The following is a 24,160-nucleotide window of genomic DNA, read 5'->3' on the forward strand; positions in this document are numbered from 1 at the left end:
CATTTTATTAACCTTAATGGGGTCATGATGAAGATGATGTTATTCACTTCGGTCCTTTGTCCTTATTTTTATTTTAGTTTAAAGTGAACTTTTTCAGACCAAACTAGGGCAGAAGAAGCCCATTCCTGGGAAGTGTAAGGCTCTTTTGCTTTCCTTTATTTGAACAGTGCTAAATTCCACTGCCAGGACTCCGCCTTCATCGCATCTCAGCTAGATGAGAGACAAATAAGGAAATGCACAGAGACAATGAGAAAGATGTAGAATAGTTTTTGTACACAGAGAAATTGAGTAGACTAGGACTTCTGCTTGTAAAAAAATCCAAAAGAATGACATGATAATAATGGCCTATGAAATGAAAAATCACATGTAGAAGGTGAACAGTACTGTTTAGGCCTGCTCAACTTCAGACATCAACTGCAGAAAGGAGCTGAAAGGACTGGAGAAAAAGATTTCCAGAAAGACTATACCAGCATTTGGGCAAATCTGGCTGTACCTGAATGTAAAACCCTCCAAGATGTGTCAGCCAAAGAAAACCCTCTCCCTGGAAAACTGAACAAACTGAAAGGGGTTGTTGCCTTAAGCTTTGTAAGACTTATTATGGAAGACATGGGGATACAGCAGAGAATGTTTGAAGACTGTGTAAAATTTATTACAGGACATTTTAAATGAACTGTGGAAATATACAAAACATACTATGGGATGTTTAGAGGAAAGATCAAAGGTGGGGAAAGGGAAAGAACAAGTTGGATCTGGGAGCAGCAAGTGTGTACAGAGGAAAGAGCAGACAGAAAAGGCCACCTGTATGTTGCTGGTCAGCATTTTCATCCAATCCCCACACTTAACCACTGCAATGTCAGAGCTAAACTCTCTCCTTAGCAAGCTGTGTGAGCATGCTCCCTGTTCCCTCTGTGTGCATGATCCACTAGTGAACTTTAATTTTACTGCCCCTGGCTGATGTCTGCTAGCTACAAGACTGAGGGGCTCTTAGGTCTGGATGCCAGCAACTGGAGAAAGTCAGGGTCTGAGGGAAAGCTACCAGGCAGATGGAATGCTTGCACTGTGAGTGTGTGCTTGTGTGTGCATTTGTGTGTTGCCACCAACCAGGTACTCACTGCCAACTGGACCTCAGGACACAGCCTGTCTCTAGCAGACCAGGAAAGCAACTCCCATGAATCCCAACATCCACGTGACCACTGCCAGCATCATTTCTATACTAGCGTCTCCTTCTGCTTACATCACCCTTATACACTTTTTGACACTACAAATGCCCTGCAGAACAGTCCCTAGATGTCAAATCCTTTTGCAGTTGCATTCAGGGCATTCAGAAAACCACTGGCTGTGCAACAGGCAGACACTGGGAACCCAGAGGGTGAGAAGACTGCCTGGTTCATGTCCCTGTGCTCTATGAAACTGGGCTGCAATTGTGTTTGTGGGTGTTACTACAGCAAGGAACACAAGCAAAAGTGCACCAGTTGAAATGAATGCATGTCTCAAAATTTTAGTCCTTAGTACACCTGTGTAGTGAACACTGGTGACCTAAACTAGAAGGCAAGGCCTACACAAGCTTGAGTGCCATCTGCCATCTTAATTCATCCTCATGATCTGTGTCACCCTCTGTATGCACTCAATGACATTTATATTTTCTGCATTCTTTTCCCAAATGTGCCACAAACTTTGTGACATCTTGAGTGGAACATTTGCAGCCTGATACAAAGCTCACTGCTGCCAATGGAAGGCCTTTTGTGTCTTGCTTTTCCATTTGTAAAATAAAGGTAACAACCCAGATTTATCTGTTCACAGAACTAATTACAGTAACTCTTCACAGAAGAAAATCACAAGACAGCATTCCACCAATGCCTTTATCAAACTAAAGGGCCTATCCAAGTTTTTTATTGCAAAAAAACACCCAGTGTCACAGATCCACAAGGCCACTAAAGTGAAGCACTGAAGTTAAAATGAATAGCTTAATTACCTTCCATAATTTATTGGACATACACAACTGATTCCATGGTTCTCCAAAATTAATTCATGATGACCTTGAAACAAAGAAACTGTGGGAAGGACTGTCAGACTTTCTCTTTTTTTTTCCCATAGATAAATTTCCAAAACTTCTCAGGATTTGTTAAACATTTTTCATGATAGAAGAGGACATAATCCTTCTCAGAGCCTCTCAATGTCCTGATCAGAAGCCCATTTCTTTAGGAGAGCACATGATCAGTGTTCACACACTTTTATCCCTCTTTGAGGATTACAATTAAAAGACACAGATTTGTTATATAAAATATATTAAAAGACAACAGGGCTTCAGCCTAATTCACTTAACTGCACATCTCTACAGTTTAGATCTCTATACCTGAGCTAGTCATCCTGGGTTAGCTTTGAAACAGGTGGAAAGAAATGGGCACTTTATCTCTGTGGGGTATTGCATCCTGTGGCAAATACCTGGAATAGCTCAGATGAAAGCACACAGCTCCTTCCATTAGCTGTAAAGGCAGCCCAGAGTACTGAATCCAGTGACTCAGCAGATGTCTACATTTGGTAGTCAGGATGGATCCCTTGCATTTGCTGTGGGATTCACAGATGCCTCTGACAGACCTGGTAATGTATTCACACCTCCCAGGATCCATTTGGGTAATAATATCTCATTCCTAACTTCAGAAGAGAAAATGATGCTGACTCCTGTGACACTTCAAGATATCGTAACTTTCCTGCTGAAGCAAAGTCACCTCCCTTTTGTAACAGCTGGGAATCCAACAGGTAGCAAAATCTCCAGAAGCACCACTGTGACAAAGAGAAATCTCTTGGTAAGACATTACAAAGCTACTCATCTGAAAAATGGGTTCTGGGGGAGACCTAGTCCTTCTGAGTACTTTTTCTCTTTTTCCTATAGTTTGATGTCTGAGAGGAATTTTAACTAGGGACTCGTCATTTCAGAGATTGGCAGTATGAGAAAATGCTCCAGGAAAGCTTTTCTGGAGCACAGGGCAGCCACATAACTAAAGGTGGAAAGAAGCAGTGCCACTACAGCATTTTGTTTCAGAGTTTTCTGATGTTCTGTAAATACAGGCCAGCCAAAATACACAGGTGGATGACTGCTATTCTGCAGTATCTTCCCTTGTGGACTCCTTATTCTGAAATAAAAGTTCCTATTCCTGAAAATTGATTCTGTCCTGGGAGCAAGCTAAGTATCTGCAATGAAACAACTTTCACTCTGAAATCAGAGTACCCCATAGTGACCTAGTTCCAGGTTGCTCTAGCAGGAAAACTGCTCTGCTCATGTTCCCCATTCAACCATTTTCCAGTGCATCTGTGCTAAAAACCCTTCCCTCTTCAAATGAAAGCTGAAGGAGGTTCTGTGGTTCCTGTCTAAATCCACAGTGATTCTGACAGCAAGGAAAGCAGATGAATGGTCTGTGTTTACATTGGTCACACTTTTCACATTTCTGTATTGTCATTATTTGTGGAGAAAGATGGTTTATGTGCAGCATTCTCAGAGATGCAGCAACCTTCTCATCTGTTAAAGACTTTCCCTTGATAGAGCTTTTGCAATTTACATCCTTTCAGGATCTGCCTGTTTGTATTTTGCATAGTGAGGGAATAAGTCTGAAATTAGTCAGTATTTTTGCTGTGCTCAAGTGAGATCATTTGAAAACTCCCCTGGCTGTGGGTTCAGTGAGATCTGAGCAGCTTCCCTTGCAGTAGATAAACACTTTTTCAAGGGAACCATCTCTCTGAGGACAATCTCTCTTAAATTATTAAAATAGGTGGTGATTCTTAGTAGCTTGAACTCATCACAGCATTTTCACAGTAAGCCTTCTCTAATTTGAGTGTGTCACATCCACACAGAGACCAGCATGACTGTCCAGTCTGGACTCCTGCATAATGATCATCTGCTGGAGAAGTTCCTTTAGTAAGTCCAGCATTCACGGCTCAGCTGCAGCATTGCCTGCAGAGAAGTATAAGATCTTGCTTTAAAGACTTCCATATAAATGATCTATCGCAGTCCCTAGCAAGGAATTCCAGTAACTGAGCATTAAAAATGTGTGCCTTATTTTTAAAAAATGCTTCTTACATAGTGTTTGGCTGCATTGGGTAGAGACCATGATCAAGGCACAAACAAATGAGCTCTACACCACTACATGGTGTTCTGACTTTCCCTACAGAAGTTTCCTCATACAAATATCAATTTTTCACTGAATCTCCTGTATCAGCATTCCTAGAATTGGCTTAGCTTTACATTTTTCTCCCAACCCCTTGCTATAAATAGCTGTGTCTCATATATCATTTAAAGAGAATAAAACATTACTCCTTGCATTCATTTATTTGATTTTACAGCCTTGCTTGTATGTTAATCAAAAGCATAAAGTGCTGAGGTGCATAGGTGCCAAGTAAAAGTCAATATTTTACCATGAACCTCATTTATCTGCATTAGCCTGAAAAAGGTAGTTCTGTAAATTTGGACATTATTGAATTTAATGACAAAGATCAACTATAGCACCTTTGACAGGACAGAGATTTGCCAGATGAGAGAGAAAAAGCATCACTTGTTCCCAAGGGAGCTAATAAATGCTGGCTGGGTGAGACAGTCCATCTCCTCCAGTGGACTGATGCATGCAAAGTCTTAAATAACATTGGTTGCATCCGAAATTCAGACCCACAGTTTAAAACAGCTAAGTTATAGTGAGCTCTGAGGGACTGCTCAGCAGGATTGGCTGGAATACAAGAAAAAAGAACTAGAAAGTTGTCAAAGTGTCTTCATGAGAGGGATGCACAATTTGGCTGCAAAACTGAAAGCAATTCTGAACTCAGGCTGCTTCTTTCTGTGTCCAGTACACAAATACCAACCAACCAGTTTAATGAGCACTGTGATAGTGCAGATTTTTAATTTACAAAGCTCTCCAGAAGCACAAGCACTAGTTTTCAGAAGGAAGCTTGGGAAAACATAGAGAATAACCTCCCCTGATGGAAACTACTATATTTCATTGAAGTCAATGCCTACAGATGTGTAATACTTCCTACCCATCCTTCAGCACTATGCCCTTTCTCCATCACTGTGTAGGAAGCATTAGCCTGTCCAGCTTGGCTTGTCTGAAATACAGATAAGGTTTCACAAAGGAAAAATCATTTCTTTTTTCCTCGGTGTTTTTCCAGACTTCCATCCAAGAGTTGCTGGGTACCATAATAGCCTTTGAACTTACCAGGAATTGAAGAATTTCAGGGTGTCTCAGGATTGATCATGCAGCATGTTTTTCCAAATCCTGGAAGCCAAGGTGAACAACATTTCTAATGCATATTTTTAATTACCAGATAGGCAGAGATTAGTTACTATGGTTCAAGTCTTTAAACATGAAAATCCTGCAACCATGATGGAACTTCATTAGAAGTTCACATTCCTTTCACAAGGAAGGGCTACAGGGTTATATTCCGTATTTTCACTAGTAGGTCTTCAGTAACCAACTCAAAAAGCAAGTTCTCTTCTGAAAAAAAGTTCTTCCAGGTTGAATAAAACACATCCCTCATGCCACATTTCTGCATGCAAAGATAGGAGTACATGTATTGTATAAAGCTGATTTATTAGCATGATAATGAGAGTAGGTGCTGCTTTTAGTTACACCTGTCCTTCATGGAAGTATTCCAGCCCACACAAACAGCAAGCACAGACCCAGAATCCAAGTGCACCTCAGCTTAAGCTGACACTAATCTCACCCCTACTGTATCTAGTGAGATGAAACTGAACAAAAAGCACTTGGACAGTTTTGAAATGTAATGAGACCTTCTGGACATCCAGGTTAGCCCCACCAAGACAGCAGCTGTATGCAGTCATGAGTGAAGATTGGAAAAACAGTAATGGAAGGAATGTCAGCAAAGCTGAGGACTCAAAGCACAGCCAAATGACCATGCAGAGAGGTTCTCCATTCTGAAAAAGGAAGGAAAATATAGTCAGATATGATGAAGAGTTACTACAGTTTCTAAGAGCAGGAGTTAACAACCCGTGTAATTAACTACTTACAGCACAATGACAAAGCTTAGTCCGTTCCATACACAGCAAGCCAGCAAGTTGGTATGTGTTACTTCAAACATGTAGCTGTCATGGTCTACCTGACTGCATGCTGTAAAGTGAAACACAAGGAGTTTATCTCCTCACCTGGGGCAGAATGAGTTCAGAAATGGTCAGCTATGATGTCTCAATGTCAAGTTGTAACCGACCAAGACAGGCAAAGTCAACCACCTGCAGTCCTGTGAACAACCCTCAAGATCAGTTCACACCTCACCCTCAAGTAGCTGCATATTCCTTTCACCTTCTCCCAACACCTGCAGTGAACTCAGTCATCATGGTGTAGAATTTCCTATTCATTTCTTTCAGAAAAACAGGGCAATTTTGCCCACAGAATAGCAACACCAACGGCACATGAGGTAGAAAGCCCCTGCTCCTAGAGAAGCAGTTTTCTTCACTGGGAGTGAGCCATGCCTTGCCCATCTTAGATGCCTGAGATCCTCTGATGCATCAAGGATCTTCTGGCTCTTGTGAATACTTTTTTACAGGGAACATCATGGATTGGCCATCATCAAAAGCTGAGAAACAGCAGCTAATGAGCTGCAGATGACAGGACAGTTCAAGCAAGAACTAAGGGTGAGGAGCCTCCATATGCGCTGTAGATCAACAAGTGACAGGACACCACCACCTGAAGCTGGACTGTCACATTGTCCTGTGTTGCTTTTACCCTTCAGTCACACTATGCCCAGTGAGAAGATATAATATTAAATCTGTTTAAACTAATCCAGATCATTATGACTAAAACAGTTTGGGAAACATTTAGCAAGCAACCTGAAGAAGCAGAACACTTTAACAGGAGGAGTGATGAACGTGTACTGTTAAACAGAAGACACAAACCTACAGAGCTAGCGCAGCTAGACCTAGAAAGCTATGTTTGGACAATACCTCTTGTTAACATTCATCAATAAATTCCAGAAAATAAGTGTCTTGCTTATGCTATAAATCAATTGAAACTTTTTCCTTAAGTAGTTGTATGCTAGTTTCTTTTTATTCATGCATACAGGGAGGGAGACCAACTTTAGATGAAACAGAATTAAACTGATAACTTTAGGGAAGCCAGACTTGTCCATTTGAAGTGTTTAAGACATGCTTGTAGAGACACTCAAACAGGGTAGGTCTCTAATGAGGTTGTGCAACTTAAAAGGATTTTGTATAACCAGATAGAAATGTCTTTTTAAAAATCCTTACATAGTCATCTACGAAAAATTATTTTGCTGTGAAGTTTACACTCTAAATGCAGCTAGGAAGCCAAGTACTGGGATAGCATACAAAAAAAAGGTTGGCTTGCTTGTGCCCCAAGTCTTGGAGCAGGAGGTGTGGGGATGTGTATCTCTGTGTGTGTGGCATGGGGGAGACTGATGGTCCTTGGGATTATTTGGTTTATCTGTTCCATTACTAGTTTTGATCCTGAAAGTATAGCTCACTGCCTGCCAGTTAATGACAGATCATTAATATATTTGTGAACTGGTTTATGAACTGTTTCATCCCGATTAGGGTTTAAACTGAACAGAGCAGTTTTTCAGCAGAGATACCACCAGAGCCAGTCTGAACTACTGACACGAACAGTGGTTTTTAAAATGCCAAGCCCTGGTATTTTATCACCATCTGCTGGCGATAAAGTGTCATTCACCTAAAAAATGTAAATTCAGTCTCAGCATGTACAAAATAATTCTCCCCATAAAGATTCAGAGATCTTAAATGCAGCAAAGACTAGTAAGACATCCATTGAACTCAAGTCCCAAAAAGTCATCTGAGGAACAGATTACATGATCTCCTATATTCTACAAATATCCTGTCATTGCTAAAGCTCTCACAGAACCATAGTCAGGTGCTGTCAGATAACACTGACAAAGGCTTCAAGATTGTTGATAAGTGAAATAAAATTCACAGTACAGACACCAATTTCCTCTCTACCACTGGCAAAGAACAGGTCGTGCAAGGTCAATAAGCCAGGCACTTTTTTGTGACCAAACCAGGGATCATCTCTTTCAGCTGACATGGGGGTTTTAGAACCATTTCCCAAATATCAAAAAAGCAGTACTACTAAAAAGTAAACTATATTCTTCCTCCTTCCTGCCCCCTGCTGCAACCTAATGCCCTTATGCCTTCCCCCATCTCCAGTACTCCTCCTTTCCTCCCTTGTACCTCCTATCAAACCTAAACACCAGCACTGTGAGCTGGAGAAATGACTGGATTCCTCCCACTTAAATTCCCATGTAACTGAGGCTCCTCAGTTAAATGGCTGTACTGCCAAGATGTCTTCTCTAATTACTGGCAACAAAGATGCTCTTCCAGAGGACAGTTTCTGTCTTAGAGGAGCCACTGTCTAGAAAGAACAGAAGGAAACTGTTTTTAATTTAAGTACTTCCCTCAGGTTAAGTTGGGTAAGAAGGGTTCAGTACTCTCTTCTTGCCTTGGTGCTCAACCTAGAGGCAGCTACAGACGAACTTCTGCAGCCCTGGTGAGACTTGTTTAGCATGGATGGAATCTGCGGTGCTACATACATTTCTTCTGAGCACATACAAACTGGGATTCTCCAAATATTTCATATTTAGATACAGGTGAGCTTATTTCCACAGCACCTTTTCTGACTCAAGAATACCTGCCAGCAAATTGCAAGTCTCTCCTCTCACAACATGAGGAAATTAGGGCTTCTGAAAGAATGGGGTCATCCAAATTTTGATTTTTTACCGTGAGCAAAACAATGCTTTTTTTGGCCCGTGTCTTGGAAACAACAGAAACATTCTGGCTGAAACTTTTACATATACAAAAACATAAACTAATGGAAGCACTTACTGAAAAGAGCTTTAGTCCTAATGGTTAAAGTTTGGAAAAGTTGAGAGGCAGCTAAGCAGAGGTCATAATAATGGAAAATAATAATGCAAATTTAAATCTTTTCATATAAAACAGTGCCACCAATAGCACCTGTGTTCACTGTCTCCAGATTTTGATTGCTTTATGCAATTATTTGAACATACTCAAAAGAGCATAACTAGTCTGCAGTTAAGTTGGGCACTTTGGCTCGTTTTTCCAGTCTCCAAGTAAATATTCAGTCTCTGTAGATTTATCTGGTAACTTTTTACTGATCACTATGTCTGTAAACAAAATGCTCAGTGGCTTCAAAAGGGAGAAAATTAACACTTATGGGTCAACAGCACAGTAAAGCAGCTACACAACAAATACAGGCCACTGCTCAGCACAAAGACAACTAAAACCTCTTTCTAAAGTGACCTTAGAGTCATTGACCCTGAACCACTTGACATCACATTCCTGCATGCTCCATTTAGCCTTGTTCCTCTTCTGTCCCTTGAGGCAGCTCCTTCTTCACAATACATAACCCTGTCCTTCCTATCACACGTTTCTGCTATCCCAAATGACCTCAACCCTCTTCCTGGTACCAAACAGCAGCTTCATCCAAGCGCTCAAGAAGATGAGCTCTGAGATTCCTCTGGTACACAGAAGAATCAAATCTTGAAACATCCCAGGGTTGTTAAGTCAGGAGAACAGGTCAAGAGTTCATTCTTTGATACCATCTGATCTCACATGGCCAGAAATGAGAGCTTTACCACCTTCCTGAAATGGGAGAGACGTGCACCTGTGGGCAGATCTGTCCAGTGCCTTCCTGACTGCTGACAGCTAGAACTGGCTGCAGGGCTGACTGCTCCCCTGCAGTGAATCTGGGGGAAACAGAAGAAGAAATTACAAGAGTGATCAAAAAATACGGAACAACTTCTGCACAATAAATGACTACATAGGCTGCAACTCCTCAGGTTGGAAAACATGCAAATGACATAAGTTCATGAAATCCTTAATGGCCTGGAGACCAGACAGACAGCAGAAAAATACACTCGCAAACAAAGAGAAAAAGGTGTCCAGAGAAAGAGGAAAGGAGAACTACAAACCACCCCCCCACACACCCCACCCTACCACATGAATATTTTACAAGCTATTGCTGCTTTTGCAACTGTGACTAATGCGAAAAGAAGTACAAGAAAAATACCCTTTATTCAGAAAAAAATTACTTTTCACAGTTCTTGCTCATCCAGCATCCACACCTCGCTGCACCCGTGTTCAGACACGTGTAGATAATGCTGGTCTGTGTGTTCAGGTGGGATTCCAGCACATATTTTGGCACACCACCCACCACCCTATGGGTGAAGTTTTGTGTCAGTCTGGACTCAGCCTGCCTGAGGTTTCTTCCTCTTACTCCTGCCTTTGCCTCACCCAGGAACAGAATCTTCTTCTCAGAGGTTCTCTACATATAACTGTTTTCTGTGTTGTGCCACTATCTGTTACTATTGAATAGGAAGTATTTGCCCTTACTGCACGCATGGAACATGCCGGCTCTGTATGACCTTCTTTTACCTAAATGGCATTAAGGCATGGATCTTAGTAGGGTTGGAGTGGGCATCTGTCTCACAAGTAAGTTCTAGAGCAACTTCATAAACAGGCTGAGATTAGCTTTTGGCAGGGGGAGTAGCAATAGCTCTTCACAGAAAGCTCAACAAGTATTAGATAAATAGTAAATAATTAGGTTTAAATTAAAAAAAAAAAAAAGCCAACATGCCTAAGCAAGAGTGCATGAGAGCCCTGCTGAGATCAGGCCTGCAAGATGGGGTTGCTCTGAGCATTTTAGACATGGTGTAATCTCAGAGGTTTGCACCAAGTTGGCAATCTGAGCTCTTCCCTAATTAGCAGATTTCTTGTTGTGTCTCAGTAGCTGCACTGCACAGCTTGGCCACCCTGCACTAATTTGCAATATCTCAAGCTTTAAAACACTTTCTTTCTTTCCAGTTCATCAGGGCCAGCTGGAAAAGCACCTGCCAAGCAGAGAACTCACTTGCAAATGTTCTAATCCAAAATGAGGCCTGGGACTCAGCAGTTCTGCACTATTGCCTCAAGACTTCTTACACCTGGGCTTCTTACTAAATCCAAGAGGTGAATCAGACAGAAGTACATATTCCATCTTGCCTGTACAAATAACCGTGGGCTAGCATAACAATTTTTAATTGCTCTCGTAATTCCCTCACATCTTCACACTGCAAGGGACGGGTTGGTTACTCCATCTGGTAGCAGGCACTGGGGTCTTCATTTTGTTTAAGGTTTTAGCATTTGGAAAGGCAGCATGATCCTTTGCTAAAACTTATCTACCACAAAGTGGGCAACAAAAGCAACCCTGGGAGCTTCCCCAGTGATAGACCTCTGCCATAAGCCACAAGTGCAGTGCCCAGGGCCTGGGATGGCTGAGGACAGGAGAAGCTGTTCACCAAAGGGGATCCTGGGTGCAGGAAAAGACCCTGACATTTCCTACAGTGATGGGTCTAATCACAGGTTTCAGAGTCCATGGCAGCACACTGGCACAGTAAAGGGGAGAGGTTTCATACAGATTTCTGACAGAAATACTAACACAGGTATGATTAAGATTGAAGCATGAATTAAAATACCTGTGTAAACACCAAAAGACACAACAGAACAAGATTTAAAAGAATGGCTTCTACTGGAAGTGCAGAACACTGTTCCCAGTCAAAGTGAGCCAGCCTGTGCTCTGACACCCAAGAGACCACAAGCAGTGAAGCATAAGAACTTCCCTCAGCCAAAAGAAGACAGGTGCAGCTTACATTGCAGTAACTTGAAAGAACTGCCCTGTAAACAGAGATTGAAAAACAAGCTTTGTGTCTTGAGCGGAGGAGAACCTTTATCGTAATTTATGGAGATTTAACAGATGATTTGCTTCTCTTTATCTCCCTGTTCATTTTCTTCCTGTGTCACCTGCTTGATTTCATGCCAAGTCTAGATATTACCGCGGTGAAGCGAAAGAACTACGGCTCCCATCATGCTCCGGCGCGGCCCACCCACACTGCCTGAGCGCGGCTGCGCGTTGCACCGCGGGAGTTGTAGTCCGTGGTGGCAGCGCCGCGGAAGTGACTCGGCGGCACCGGGGTGAGCGGGGGCGTGTTGACTTTCCGGGGACGGCGCTCATGGAGGCTCGGGAGTAGCGAGGCGTCTGAGGGGGTTCGCTGGCCGCCGCCATGTTCGGCTGCCTGGTGGCGGGCAGGCTGGTGAGCGCTACCCGGGCCCGGGCGGGGCCCTCAACCCGCTCGGGGCCGGGGTGGAGCTGGCTCAGGGCCCTTCGCCCCCCCACGCCGGGCCCCAGACAGGGGGCCGCGCCTGCCCGGCGCTCGGCTGGCCCCTGCCCCGCGTCCCCACAGGCAGCTGCCTTGTAGAGCGTCCTTGCCGGCAGGCGCTTGCCATCCCCCTGTCAATGTTGTCTCCTCAGAGACAAGCTGGGAGCTTAAAAGAAGCTTTTTAAGGCTAGATTGTGCCTTGGCTGCAAGGATGTGGCATCTCGGGTAAAGAAGAGGGTATCTTTTGCTCTGGCATTCAGCCATCCTTCTGCTGCCTTTCTCAAGGTCTATTGTATTTCCTATGTGAACAGGTGTCCATGATCCTGGGGTTGTGCCAGCCAGGTGGTCAACAGCCACTTCTTAGTGACTTGGCAACCTCTTCTGCACCCTATTTTCCTCCTACGCACATGGGGAGCGAAGGTATTCTGATCCTGTAGTCCCGGGTGGGATATGTGTTCAGTGCAGGTAGAACAAGACTGTTGTGTCTTTCTGGTAGTATTTTTTTCAGTTGTTCTTCTGCTGTGTTTGGCTTTTATCTGGCTATTTGCTCTTTAGGCTAGTATGTTCCTCACCTTTTGTTATGTACCTCTTTAGGTGTATTTCTGTGAAAGGAAATTCACAGTTACAGATGAAGATGGAAAACGTGTTAATACTAATAAAGGTTTTGTTCTCTTTAGGTACAAGCTGCACCCCAACAAGTGGCTGAAGACAAATTTGTATTTGATCTACCAGACTATGAAAACATCAACCATGTAGTGGTCTTCATGCTGGGAACTATACCATTTCCAGATGGAATGGGAGGATCTGTCTATTTTTGTTACCCAGACCAGAGTGGGATGGCAGTGTGGCAGCTGCTGGGGTTTGTCACTAATGAGAAGCCAAGTGCCATCTTCAAAATTTCTGGTCTGAAATCTGGTAAGACTGGTAGAACATAGAAATCAGTGAAACAGATGTGTTCCTGAATGCATAAGGGATCCATGTGTGAAGGCTGCTTTGAACAAAAAGCTACTTTTTTTCAAAGAAGCTCAAGAAACAAAAAACTCAGTGTTTTCAGATAGTTCTGAGCACATGTACTAGAAGCAGCCTGTCAGCTTCGTGGAAGTCTGTCTGCGTGTTACTGTTCCTTGTGAAATTTCTTGTCGTCTTCTCTTGTGTGTGGTGTTGATCTGGAAGTTCCTTTAAGCAGACTGGACGTGTTTTGGTGCTTCTGTATAGAGAACCTGAGGAAAAAGGATCCTGTAACTTCCTTAGCATGTTTTTAGGCATTTGTCTAGACATGCCAGCAGCATTTTCTTTCTGCTTCTTCTGCTAAGCAATTGTATTCTTTGTAGCACAGGCAGGTTTTGCAGGGAGTAGAGCCTGGCAGTGATTTCTGACAGCTGGCACTACCCAGCCAGCGGCAGTTGCGCTATAGAATTGTTCAATAGTGGATGTCCTCATTGGAATGCAGGTTTCCAAATGTTTTAGTACTTTCGGTATGTTGAGTAGGGGGGGGTGTCTGTGTGTGTGTTTTCCTAAATATGTGAGGGGGTTGCTATGTGCATTATAAAAATGGTGACACATTCCAAAGGCACACCTTTGTCATATGAAAGGGAGAGATACATCAGTCAAGCAGCTTAAAGTGATACAATGATAAAGCAGTACACATCTTTTTTAGGCTTGGGAGTAGTCTGCATCTTTAACTTGAATCTCTGTTTAATTAAGCGTTGAGGTTGTTGTGCTGTAATGTTTTCATTCCTAGCATGGCAGGCATGCTTTCTTTTGAGTCAGTCCTGGATGTGGCAGTATGGTATGAGATAAGGGCTCTCAAGCTGAAGAGCAAAATGAATTCTGATCATACACATTCCTCAAAAATTTGGGCTTTCTTCAGAAGAGGGAGCAACCACAGGGAGAGTTTGGGGGGATGTTATTTTGCATATCCCAAAGCTGTGTGGTTAGTGCAACAGTAAAGCATATCACCAGTGCTTTTGGCATACGTTTCTCATGCTTGAAAGATTTGCTGATGTATGCTCTGAGACACAGCTTTGGAAGAAAATGCATTTTCAGATGCTTTTTGCATGATTAGCCATAATTTCCAAGTAAGGGCTGCTCTCGAGGAAGAACTCAGTGACATAGTTGAACACATTTGCAGTGCCTTGAGGTGCTGCTGTGTTTGATTTGAGCAGCAGAGAGCTCTGCCGTTCCCATCGTTGTCTGCAGCTTATCTCTGACAATCTTAAGTTTCCATGGCCATAAACAATTTTGAGATGGAGAGGACTATGTAACAGAGAGCTGGAATCTTTGAGAGACGTTAGTGATACTTGAACTCTGCATTTTGGGTTTAATACCTTGTTGAGAGGACCAAAGGTGTGTCCCTGTCAGCTCCCTGGGAAGCAGTGGTTGTAGCAGAGTTTCATTTGTTTATGCATAAAGAAGGGGCTTAGAAATGCTCCCTGCCTTGGAATTGTAAGGGTTTTTGGTGTTCAGTTGTGCCTGAAGGAGTGGTAGAAATAGAAAACAAAGTTTGGACTTCTATTTTGCACCCTTACTGGAAGTATGTTCACAAGTGGGATCAGAGTTACAGGATAGCCTTTTCCATGACAGACTTTTGTGCTGTGATGCTGTTTATGCTCTAATATGATGTCTGCATTTGAGGCCTACACATGCATAAGGGTTTTGTTGTGATTGGGTTCAAAGGTAATGAAGGCTTAATCACTGAATTAAGGGTTCAATGAAGGGAAAGAAATGGGTGGAAAAATACTTTTCTGATAGCAGTTGCTCTGCTGTGATGCAATGTGTTGTAGAGTGTAGGGTCTGAGTGCAAAAACCAGAGCTTGTATTTCAGTACTGATTAACGTTCTCTGCACTTGTAAGGTTTGGAATGCTAATTGCAAGAGCCAATCATGGATAATGTGGAGTATATTTCTCCTGGTGTAAGGATGGCAGTGGATGCTTTTATTTCACCCTTTTAGGCAGACATCTTTCCAGGCCCATGGTTCCATGGGAGTTCATGCAAAGTGAATGGAATGGATGTGTTTTATTGTTTGGATCATGACTGTCTAAAGTAATCATACATTGTAACAGATGCAACCTACTGTTGCTTGAGGATGTTACATTTTTATTGTAACGTCTGCTTCTCAGGTGAAGATGCTACAAGATGCAAAACTTGTACCAGCTTTGTTGCTATTGGGATACTTTAATAATGACCTCGATACTTGGTTTCTGATAGCTTGTATCAAGCAAGGATCTATCAACAGCAAATGCTGAGATCAAACAACAATGACATTTCTCAGAAGAAGTACTAAATAGCATGTCAGGAGATGAACTCTCTTCTTACCTTGTGTAAAGTAACATTTCAATAGGAGTACTTGACTCATAAGGTGGTACTATATTGCAGTTGTAGGCTCTGGAGTGAGAAGTAAGCACTTCAATTGAAAAGGGTGCTGAGTTTGTAAATGTCCTTTCAATATGGGTTGGCTGTTTGCTTCTTTGTGCCTTGTGTCTCTGCAGAGGAATGGTCAAGTTCCTGAGGTCTTCAGTCTTGATCTCGGTTCAACTTGTCAAACTGTTTTTGCTGGCTGAGTTTTTGACTAAGTCAGATGGTGCTTTAGATCTTAGTGGAACTAAGTCAGATGGTGCTTTTGATCTCCATTAGCCTTTCTTGCAGCTCAAGATAGTGCTGACTGGTCTACAGGACAGCTCTTGATTAGGTTTGCTTTCTCATGCTAGTAAGAGGTCAGAGTGCTGCTGAAACATTGCCTCTGTGTTAAGAGGGTACTTGATTATTGTGTTCCCACAAACACAGGTGCGGTATTAGTGTTTGTGTACTGATAGCATGGTGGTCCCGCAGACCTTTTCCTGCATTTTCATTTAGAGGTGCTGACAGAAGAGTACATGATTTAAGTGACTCTGAATGTCTGTCCTTGTTGCAGAGACCTTGGCTGAAGCTGGGTCTGAAAGTATGGGTTGAGAAAGGTCAGAAGTGAGGGCAGAGGGCTGGGATGATGCCTGTGTGAGTGGCATGCAATTTGGGGGGTTCCTTGTTTTCTCTGTGGCACTTGCAAAGTCAAAGGCCTTTCTGTTCCATGACTATTTCTTTGACCTTTGCTGCTTTTGGTAGGTTTTAGCAGTTCAGAGGAGACCTGGGGCTGAGTCAGAGGGATCTTAAACTAGTGTACTCTACTTTTTCAGAGCACAAACAGCTTCAATAGAACCTGGTTTTAATGAGTGAATCAAACAACTTCAGCAGTGCTGCATGTTTCCAGTTTATCTGCAATTGCCAAAATGTGAATTAAAAGCTTGCTTCCTGTAGAGAAAGGTTCTGCTGTCTTTCACTAACTGGTCATATTTCCTCTTGAATCCATTTACTTCACAGGGAGCTTTAAAGTCTTTTCTGTTTTTTAGACATTTCCTTGTGATCTGTTGTGCTTTTTAAATGTACCAATCACACCGTTCCATCTGTTGTGCTTGTGTGTACTTGTGCCTGTTTTTCTGTATTTCTGAGATAGGGAGACCCCTCTGGTGGGAGCTGGGGAATACCTTCTGCAGGAGAAACATGGTGGTTTAAGTTACGCAGCCTTTACATATGTGCCAAACCTAATGAGCGCTGTTCATGGTGCTTTCAGGGAAGGGAAGTCAACATCCCTTTGGTGCCATGAACCTCCCACAGACGCCATCAGTAGCTCAGATTGGAATCTCGGTGGAACTGCTGGAGAACCTGGCCCAGCAGACTCCTGTTGCAAGTGCTGCTGTGTCATCAGTAGATTCATTCACAGAGGTAGCCTGGACATTCTGTTTTCAGAAATTCTCTGTACTATGAAAGTCTCAAGAACTGAGCCTCTGAAGGACTAATTGGGGAGTGGGTAGGGGAAGCTGCTGTGGGTGGCAGTAGGATTGTAACCAACCTAATAATTGTCAAATCATTTGGTTGGATGCTTTAATACTGTGAAATTGCTTTTTCTTACACTGAAAAACTGTCTCCTGTAAAAGACTGGAATTTGCATGCTCAGTGGCATGAGGCCAAGAAATTCAGTTGTGTCAGTGTCACTCTACTGTAAAATTATTTATGATACGTCCTTATAGGAGCAGCTACGACTAAATACATGTAAGAGAGAGTGGATCTTTGGTGATTGGTAGGTGCTGAAACGTCAGTACGTAGACTTGCAGGGATGGTCAAAAATTACTCACAAGTTAAGGCAAATGTGGGCATGGATGCAGATAGATATCCAGCTGTTCCACTTTCCCTATAGAAATCCTTCTAATGTAGCTCTGCAGAATTATAGAATTATGCCCTTTCCCACAGAAAGTTTTTTTTTTCCCCCAGTGCCTTCCCTGTGCATCAGGCCTTGGGCTACAATATGTGCCATTTTTTAACCCAGCCTGTCCATTGGTTTGAACCTCTGGAAGTCCTCAACCAGCTCTGGCAGTTAATTGGCAGTCTAACAGCAGTCCAAGGCAAGCTAGACCTGCATGGTGGGTCTTGATTTCCCTAACACTGATGGCTCTGGCATTTTCTTTAAACATTTCAGCAGCTGGTGAGGCTTTTCTTCAGGCTTTTTTTACGTTCTCACTTTCCTTCCAGGTGCTTGCTGAGGGAGACTGGTAATTGTACAGTAATCCTGATACTGTAGCTGATGTTCTTTGGCAGTTTATACACATTGTAGCTCCAGATAGGTAATGTCTCTTGGAGAAAGTTACCATGACTAGCATGACTAGGAGTTGACCAACAGCTATTTTTGTATAGTACAGTTAATTGACCTTTTCTGGAGTTGTTAGGGGCAAAGGACACCTAAATAATACTTCTGATTCCACCAATTTTTACCACAGGAGTAGTTAAGTTATGAGGAATAACGTGCCACGTCAGGTCATTTGCAAGGTGGTTCGTGGATTTTTCTGGCAGTACTATTTAAAGAAAAAAAAGAAAACACCTCATGATTGCATAACATTTTTACAAACATTATTTTCAGTTAAGTGATTTTTTCTATTAAAAAAGAACAACATCTAACTCTGAGCATCTAACTTAACTGAAATTGTAATTGCCTTCAAGGAATGCAGTTGACCCAAAGGCTGAAGTAGTACTTACTCCTACAGAGAAAATGTGTGAGGTCAAAGTTGAAGGAGACCTTTGAGGGTTTGCAGAGGAAGGGCATATATGACTGGGAGTATATTTGTGAATAACTAATGGCTTTCATTTAATATTTGACATCAGCTCTTTGGAACTGCTACATTATAGCAATAAAAGTATTTTTTTAATGGCACGGTCATCTGTTGCTACCTTAAGTTAAGGAGTTGCTCTCGTATTACATTTTTAGTAAGGTTTTATGAAGATTTATTATTGAATATGTCTTTTTTATGTATATAAAGTTAAAGGTAGGACAAAACTGTAGAGTTCTGCATGTGAGTGGGGTGAGATTGAGAGTAGGGTTCGGGGATATTATTTCTTCTGCTCCTTTTGTCAGAGGGGAGCACAAGACTGTACATATATTAACTCAGGCTCCGTTTTCCTGCATCATTTCACTGTCTATTAAATTTTCTATATGAAAATTGCTTGTTCTCCCATCCAAACAAGGCATAATGTTAAAAAAAAAAAAAAAGAATAGGGGAAATAAGGAGGTACCCGTAGACTTGTGTATTTTTAGACTGGCTGGGAATGTCCTACAACCGCATCCTCTGCACATAGGGCTTGCTATTTTTTGGCCTTTCACTCTTTTGCTTTCCTAGTCCTACAGTTTAGGAGTGCCCTGTGCATTCTTTAGGTGTTTTCCCCACAATATCTTGTGGTAAAAGATGCCAGGACAGCAGCCCTTGTGTGGGGAATGCTGAAGGAAATTGCCCTGTCACTGGAGTCTGATGAGTTGTAACTAGACAGACTGCAGACTTTTCCAATGGTTTAACAAAAAGTGTTTTTCTGGGAGCTGGAATGGCAGCTTTGGCCCAGTCTGGAATTTGTCCGATGATTTAATTTTGAGGAGAGGCACAGCTCTTTTCACTTTGTCACAAACAGAAAATGTTCTTACCAAAGCTGTTTGTCCAGCTTTTTGTCCAGCTGGATGAAATTGAGCAGGGAGAGGGCAAGTGAAGACTCTTAAAATGATTTCTGGATGCTGGATAGATCTGAGGGCAAGAGTGAAACATAGGATGTTTTGATCAATTTAAAACATATGTCTCTAGACTATATCCACTTTCCCACTGTGTTTTAGATGACAATGCTAAAATTACTTCATAGAGAAGCTGTATATCTGTTAAACTTTCACACAAAAATTCAAATTGAAGAAAGAACTTCCTTAAAATGTCTCTTCTTTTTTTTCAGTTCACTCAGAAGATGTTGGATAACTTCTATAACTTTGCTTCCTCATTTGCTGTTACTCAGGCACAGATGACCCCAAATCCTTCTGAAGCTTTCATTCCTGCAAATGTAGTTCTGAAATGGTAATGGCAATGATCTCTAGTAACAAATGTTCTTTTTTTCTAGGCATTAGACCCTCATTTCTAAGCACTGAACTACTGTCATGCAATTCAGTGAGATGATGCAAGTGTGTAAAATTGTTGTTGTTTATTTCTAGTATAGAGAGGTCCTGCCCACTGTTTTTGTATTTATTTGTCAGCTTTTTTTTTTTTTGTTAGAAAAGTGCTATGCAACCAATTAACCTTTTTCGGTTCTAAAAAAGTTGCCTTTGACATATGTGCATTTGAACTGTGCTGCTGATAATGCAAATGCTCTGGAGTTGTGGGAGGACAGAACACACTGGTACTTGTCAATTTGTGCTTATTTGTTTTACTTGGTCTCTTCCTAGACATAGTTCCAGCATAGTTGCCTTACTTATGAGTATGTGAGAGGTGATGAAATCATGTTCGTAACTGACCTGGTTCTGTCACCCAAGATCCTTGAGAGTAAATGCACAAGTCCCTCTGAGAGTTGTTTTCCAGGGACTGGTTTAATAACTGTCTCGGGTGTAGTCTGGAGATAAATTGTGAACTGCAGGCAATCCTTTAGGGTATCTGAAAATGTCTTTCCTATCAGTTTGGCCTTATTTATTTAGCCTCTGCAGTATTAACTTAAGCCCTTTTCAAATCGGTATTTTAGGCTGGCTGAATAGTTTTATCATTAGTACAGATCTCATGAATATGCAAGCAGTTGATGTGAGCCGTATGTTTTGTTTGGGAGTGTAATTTGATGCAGATCCCTTATGTTTTGAAGGTAACTACAAACTCCATGAACATGTGTGGGTAAAGTCTCTGATGTAACTTGTCAGTGCCTGGGTGAGGCTGAGTGGGTTTAAAACCCTTCAGACTCTTTTCTCATTTGAGTTGGGCTGTGAACTGAGGTGTAGGAGAACAGTACCTTTTGATTCCTTACATTTTGGGTTTGTGAGGATTAAAAGTGGGTTTTTAACTTTTGTGGCTCGAAGCCTATAGTCTTATTTTTTTCTTTTTCTTTTAGAAAGGCACAGAAATTGTATATTGTGCCTATTTCGTCACTGTATGTCAACAGTGAATTCTGATGCTCAGTTTGTTTATGGTTTGCTTCGAGTATGGAAAGTGAAATTAGGACAGCGTGTGTGCATACATGTTTGCATTATGTGTTAGAGAATTATATTTCCTCATTTGATTTTATTAAAACGTTACCATTCAGCCTCAGATTCACACTTTTACCTGCCCAGACTTTGATTTCCTAGCCCAAAAAATGTCATGCATAAAACAGCCACTTATAAATTCATAGACCTTTATGACGGAGCCCAACCATTCACCTCCTGCTGCCAAGTGCACCCCTAGCCCAGGGCCAATAAAACATGTCCACACATCTTTTAAACACCACTAAGGAAGGTGACTCCACCACTTCCAGTACTTGACAACCCTTTCAGTGAGGAAATTTCTCCTCAGATCCAGTCTAAGTTCACTTACAATTTTACTACGCTTGAATACTCCTCTGGGATACTGCTGTCATTATCTTGTCAATCTTGTTGAAATACACAAGTCTAACTGCAAATATTCTTGATTACGCAAATGGATTTTGGATTTACTAATGTCCTGATGTGAAGTAGATGTAGTTTATCATGTTCTCTGCATAGACTAAATTATTTGTACCCTTTTTAAAAAAGACAATTTTATATGCAGTAGCTGTTATTTTTTAGTTGGTTTTTTGTTATTTTTTCTAGGTATGAGAACTTCCAGAGACGTCTGACACAGAACCCTCTCTTTTGGAAAACATAAGCTTAAATTCTGTCATTTGGAGTTCTTTCTAAAGCGTTACCAGAAAGATGCATCAAGTAACTCTGCTGAAGATTTCTGGGGGGAGGGGGGAAAACTCAAACAACGATTAGTCTAAATAGACAAACTAGTAACTTTTATATTACTCTTGAACAGTATTTAAAATTAAAACCAATGGAAACAACTTGTCTGCATGTTGGCTTATTTAACAGACCTGCTTGGCTGCAACAAGAAATCAGTGTTCCATGTAGAAATACTTTTTTGAAACTGCATTTAAAGTGGAAAAAATTACAAGATGAAAAATGGCAGCACTGTGTCATACTTGTGTGGTGCTTTAGGGAGTTGTACACAAAACAAATACAGTTTTTCTTTCTTTACCTCATTTGAAGGGTGATCAGGCAGATGTGAATATGCTGATGGTTTTCCTGCTGGTACTTGCACTGTAAGTTCTTTCTCTTTGTGGACAACCACTATTCCTGTCCCCAGCTCATATAAATGGTACAGCAGTATTTCCTTCTTTGGCAGTAAGACACTATTGAGCTTAATCTTGGAGTAGCTGTCTTTAACTATTTTCCTGTATGAAATTGTAATGAAGAGGAATCTTTGAGAACTTTGGCTCTGCTGGAAGAATTATTCCCAGTAATAAGAGAGTAAAATCTTGTTTCTCTTAGAAACAGACGTGGGGTGTCTGCTAATGCTGTCTAGGTTACTGCCCCCAAAGGCTGTCACATTTGCTCATAAATTCATAGGATTTTGGGGTGGTCTGAGTGGTTCTCATGACGAGTGCAGTTTCTGCTAGTGAGATGGCTTCAGCCACACGTGCCCAGATATCTCATAGGTGAGTTTCAGCTGGCCCTTCTCTTCACTAGATTAGTTTGATCAGTGTTGGGGTTTTAGGAGTTCTCCTTTTATATCCTTTTTAAGAATTTTCCCCATACATATTGCTAGGGGAACAAATTACTGAGTACTTAAGAGAGACAAAAGACCTGGCCACAGGCGGAAGGGTCCAACTAGCTACTCTCTTTCACTTGGGTTTTCTCATGTAGGGTGGGGGATGCTGCAAGATTTGAACTGGGAAGAAGGGGTTGGGTCCAGCCCCTAGCTCTCTTCTTCTCCCGGAGTTTGGAGGGAGAGGAGGGCTGCCGTCGTTGTGGACAGTTTGTCAGCGCTGCAGGCTTCTGCTTTCTGCTGCCTTCCTTCTACCGTGAGTGGAGCATGCTCACAGGAGTGGCTGTTGCACCGGGACCCTAACACCCTACCTCACTAAAAGAGGGACCTTTTCACCTGATTTTCACCTTTGGGTGCCTCAGGAAAAACCTCGGGATCCCAAGCCCGCTGGGAGCCGGGCCAGGGCCACTCTGCCCCCGCTGTTGCTTCAAGCCTTTGCTACACTGTAGCCCCGCACGCCCTGCCTGCTGAGACCTCCGGGGGTTTCTGCTGCAGCTCCAGAGTTCGATACATCTCTTCTGCCACCCGGAATTTGTGCTCCTCCCTGCTGTTCCAGCCTACTGTTCCCGAGGGTCCGGCTGGACACTGGGATCGGCTGCCCAGGGGTTTGTGAAGCCTTTGTCCCATCCCTCCCCGGGATCCCAGGGCACCAGAGCCGCGTGCTCCCCGAGCTCGCTCCGGAGCGCCCCCTGCAGCCGCGGGGGAACCATCGCACCTGCCCTGCTCACCGGGAGCCGCCAGCGCCCCTGCCGGCTGTGAGCGGAACTGCACCCGAGGGGAAAGGGCCTGACAGCCGAGAAGGCTGGCACTGGGTTTGTGATTGCTGTTACTGCCAGAGTTATTGTTGTTTGCCTTGTTATGCACACACACACACACACACCCCCCTATATATATATAAAAAATAGTAAAGAACTGTTATTCCTATTGCTCATATCCTTGCCTGAGAGCCCCTTAATTTCAAAATGATAATAATTGGGAGGGAAGGGCGTTACATTGGGGGCGGCTCCTGCCGTCCTTGGCAGACACCTGTCTTTCAAACCAAGACAATCAAGAAATACTATTTTGAACAATAGAACTTGCTTTTGTAAGTTACTTTCTGTAACCAATGACTAAGACCTGTTCCCAGACCACTGTCATGAAAATAAGTTTATATTGGTTTCATTGACTGGGGAATGAAGCCTTTAAGGAGTCCTTTATCAAATACCTAAGGTTGACACTTGTCCTGAGAATGGAAACTCAGTCCTTTGACCCTGCTCAATGACACCGTGTCATTTCTGCCTCAGCTTAAAATGAACTCTTCCCTTGCATAAAAGCAGAGGGACTCAAGGAATAAAAGGTAGGAGCTCAACCTGGGGCCCAGAAGAGGAGGAAAACACACTGATGAAACCAGGAAAGCCATGTAAGAATAGCTTTTGAAGAGTAAAATTAATTCTCCCCCAGGTAATTTATGGAACAAAGCTCAGGGTTATTTCCTAGAAGCCACGGAACAGACCCAAGCCCTGAAAAACTTAAGTCTCCTGCTTGACTAAAGGCTTAATTTTCTTGAAGACATATGTTTTGTGGAGAAGCAGCAATGAGGGAAGTTAACAGAGGGCCATGCTGAACTCCCTCATCAGAATGAGTCATTAGGATGATTCTGTGTGACCTGTCAAATTCTGCTGTAGGATATGGTATTTTGTCACACAGATGGCAGATGCCTCGCATAGTTGGCGATAGGAGTGCATCAGAAGAGACACAAGGACCAAATGGAGGCTGGGAGTGGTCATTACTCAGCTTCTCACACTTCTAAGGAAGCATCTGCCTAGTGAGGAAGTAAGTAATTTACACTTCATAGGCCTTTGCAAGG

At 42.5% G+C, this 24,160-nt stretch overlaps 1 protein-coding gene across 2 annotated transcripts; it reads left to right on the top strand.

Moving 5' to 3' along the window:
• The first annotated feature begins 11,987 nt into the window (after positions 1 to 11,987).
• Positions 11,988 to 21,550, top strand: HIKESHI (heat shock protein nuclear import factor hikeshi). Of its 2 annotated transcripts, XM_048294726.1 has the most exons (6): positions 11,988 to 12,114; positions 12,492 to 12,600; positions 12,858 to 13,095; positions 16,785 to 16,936; positions 19,469 to 19,587; positions 21,315 to 21,550. In XM_048294726.1, the coding sequence occupies exons 3-6, from the start codon at positions 12,945 to 12,947 to the stop codon at positions 21,367 to 21,369; spliced, it is 477 nt and encodes a 158-aa protein (XP_048150683.1). In that variant the 5' UTR covers positions 11,988 to 12,114; positions 12,492 to 12,600; positions 12,858 to 12,944; the 3' UTR covers positions 21,370 to 21,550. The 2 variants fall into 2 exon arrangements, with proteins under 2 accessions (XP_048150683.1, XP_048150682.1); XM_048294725.1 differs by lacking the exon at positions 12,492 to 12,600 and having other exon boundaries at positions 12,000 to 12,114.
• Positions 21,551 to 24,160: the final 2,610 nt, after the last annotated feature.

Source organism: Corvus hawaiiensis, chromosome 2 (assembly GCF_020740725.1).
Source record: "Corvus hawaiiensis isolate bCorHaw1 chromosome 2, bCorHaw1.pri.cur, whole genome shotgun sequence".
In the NCBI taxonomy this organism is placed as follows: Eukaryota; Metazoa; Chordata; class Aves; order Passeriformes; family Corvidae; genus Corvus; species Corvus hawaiiensis.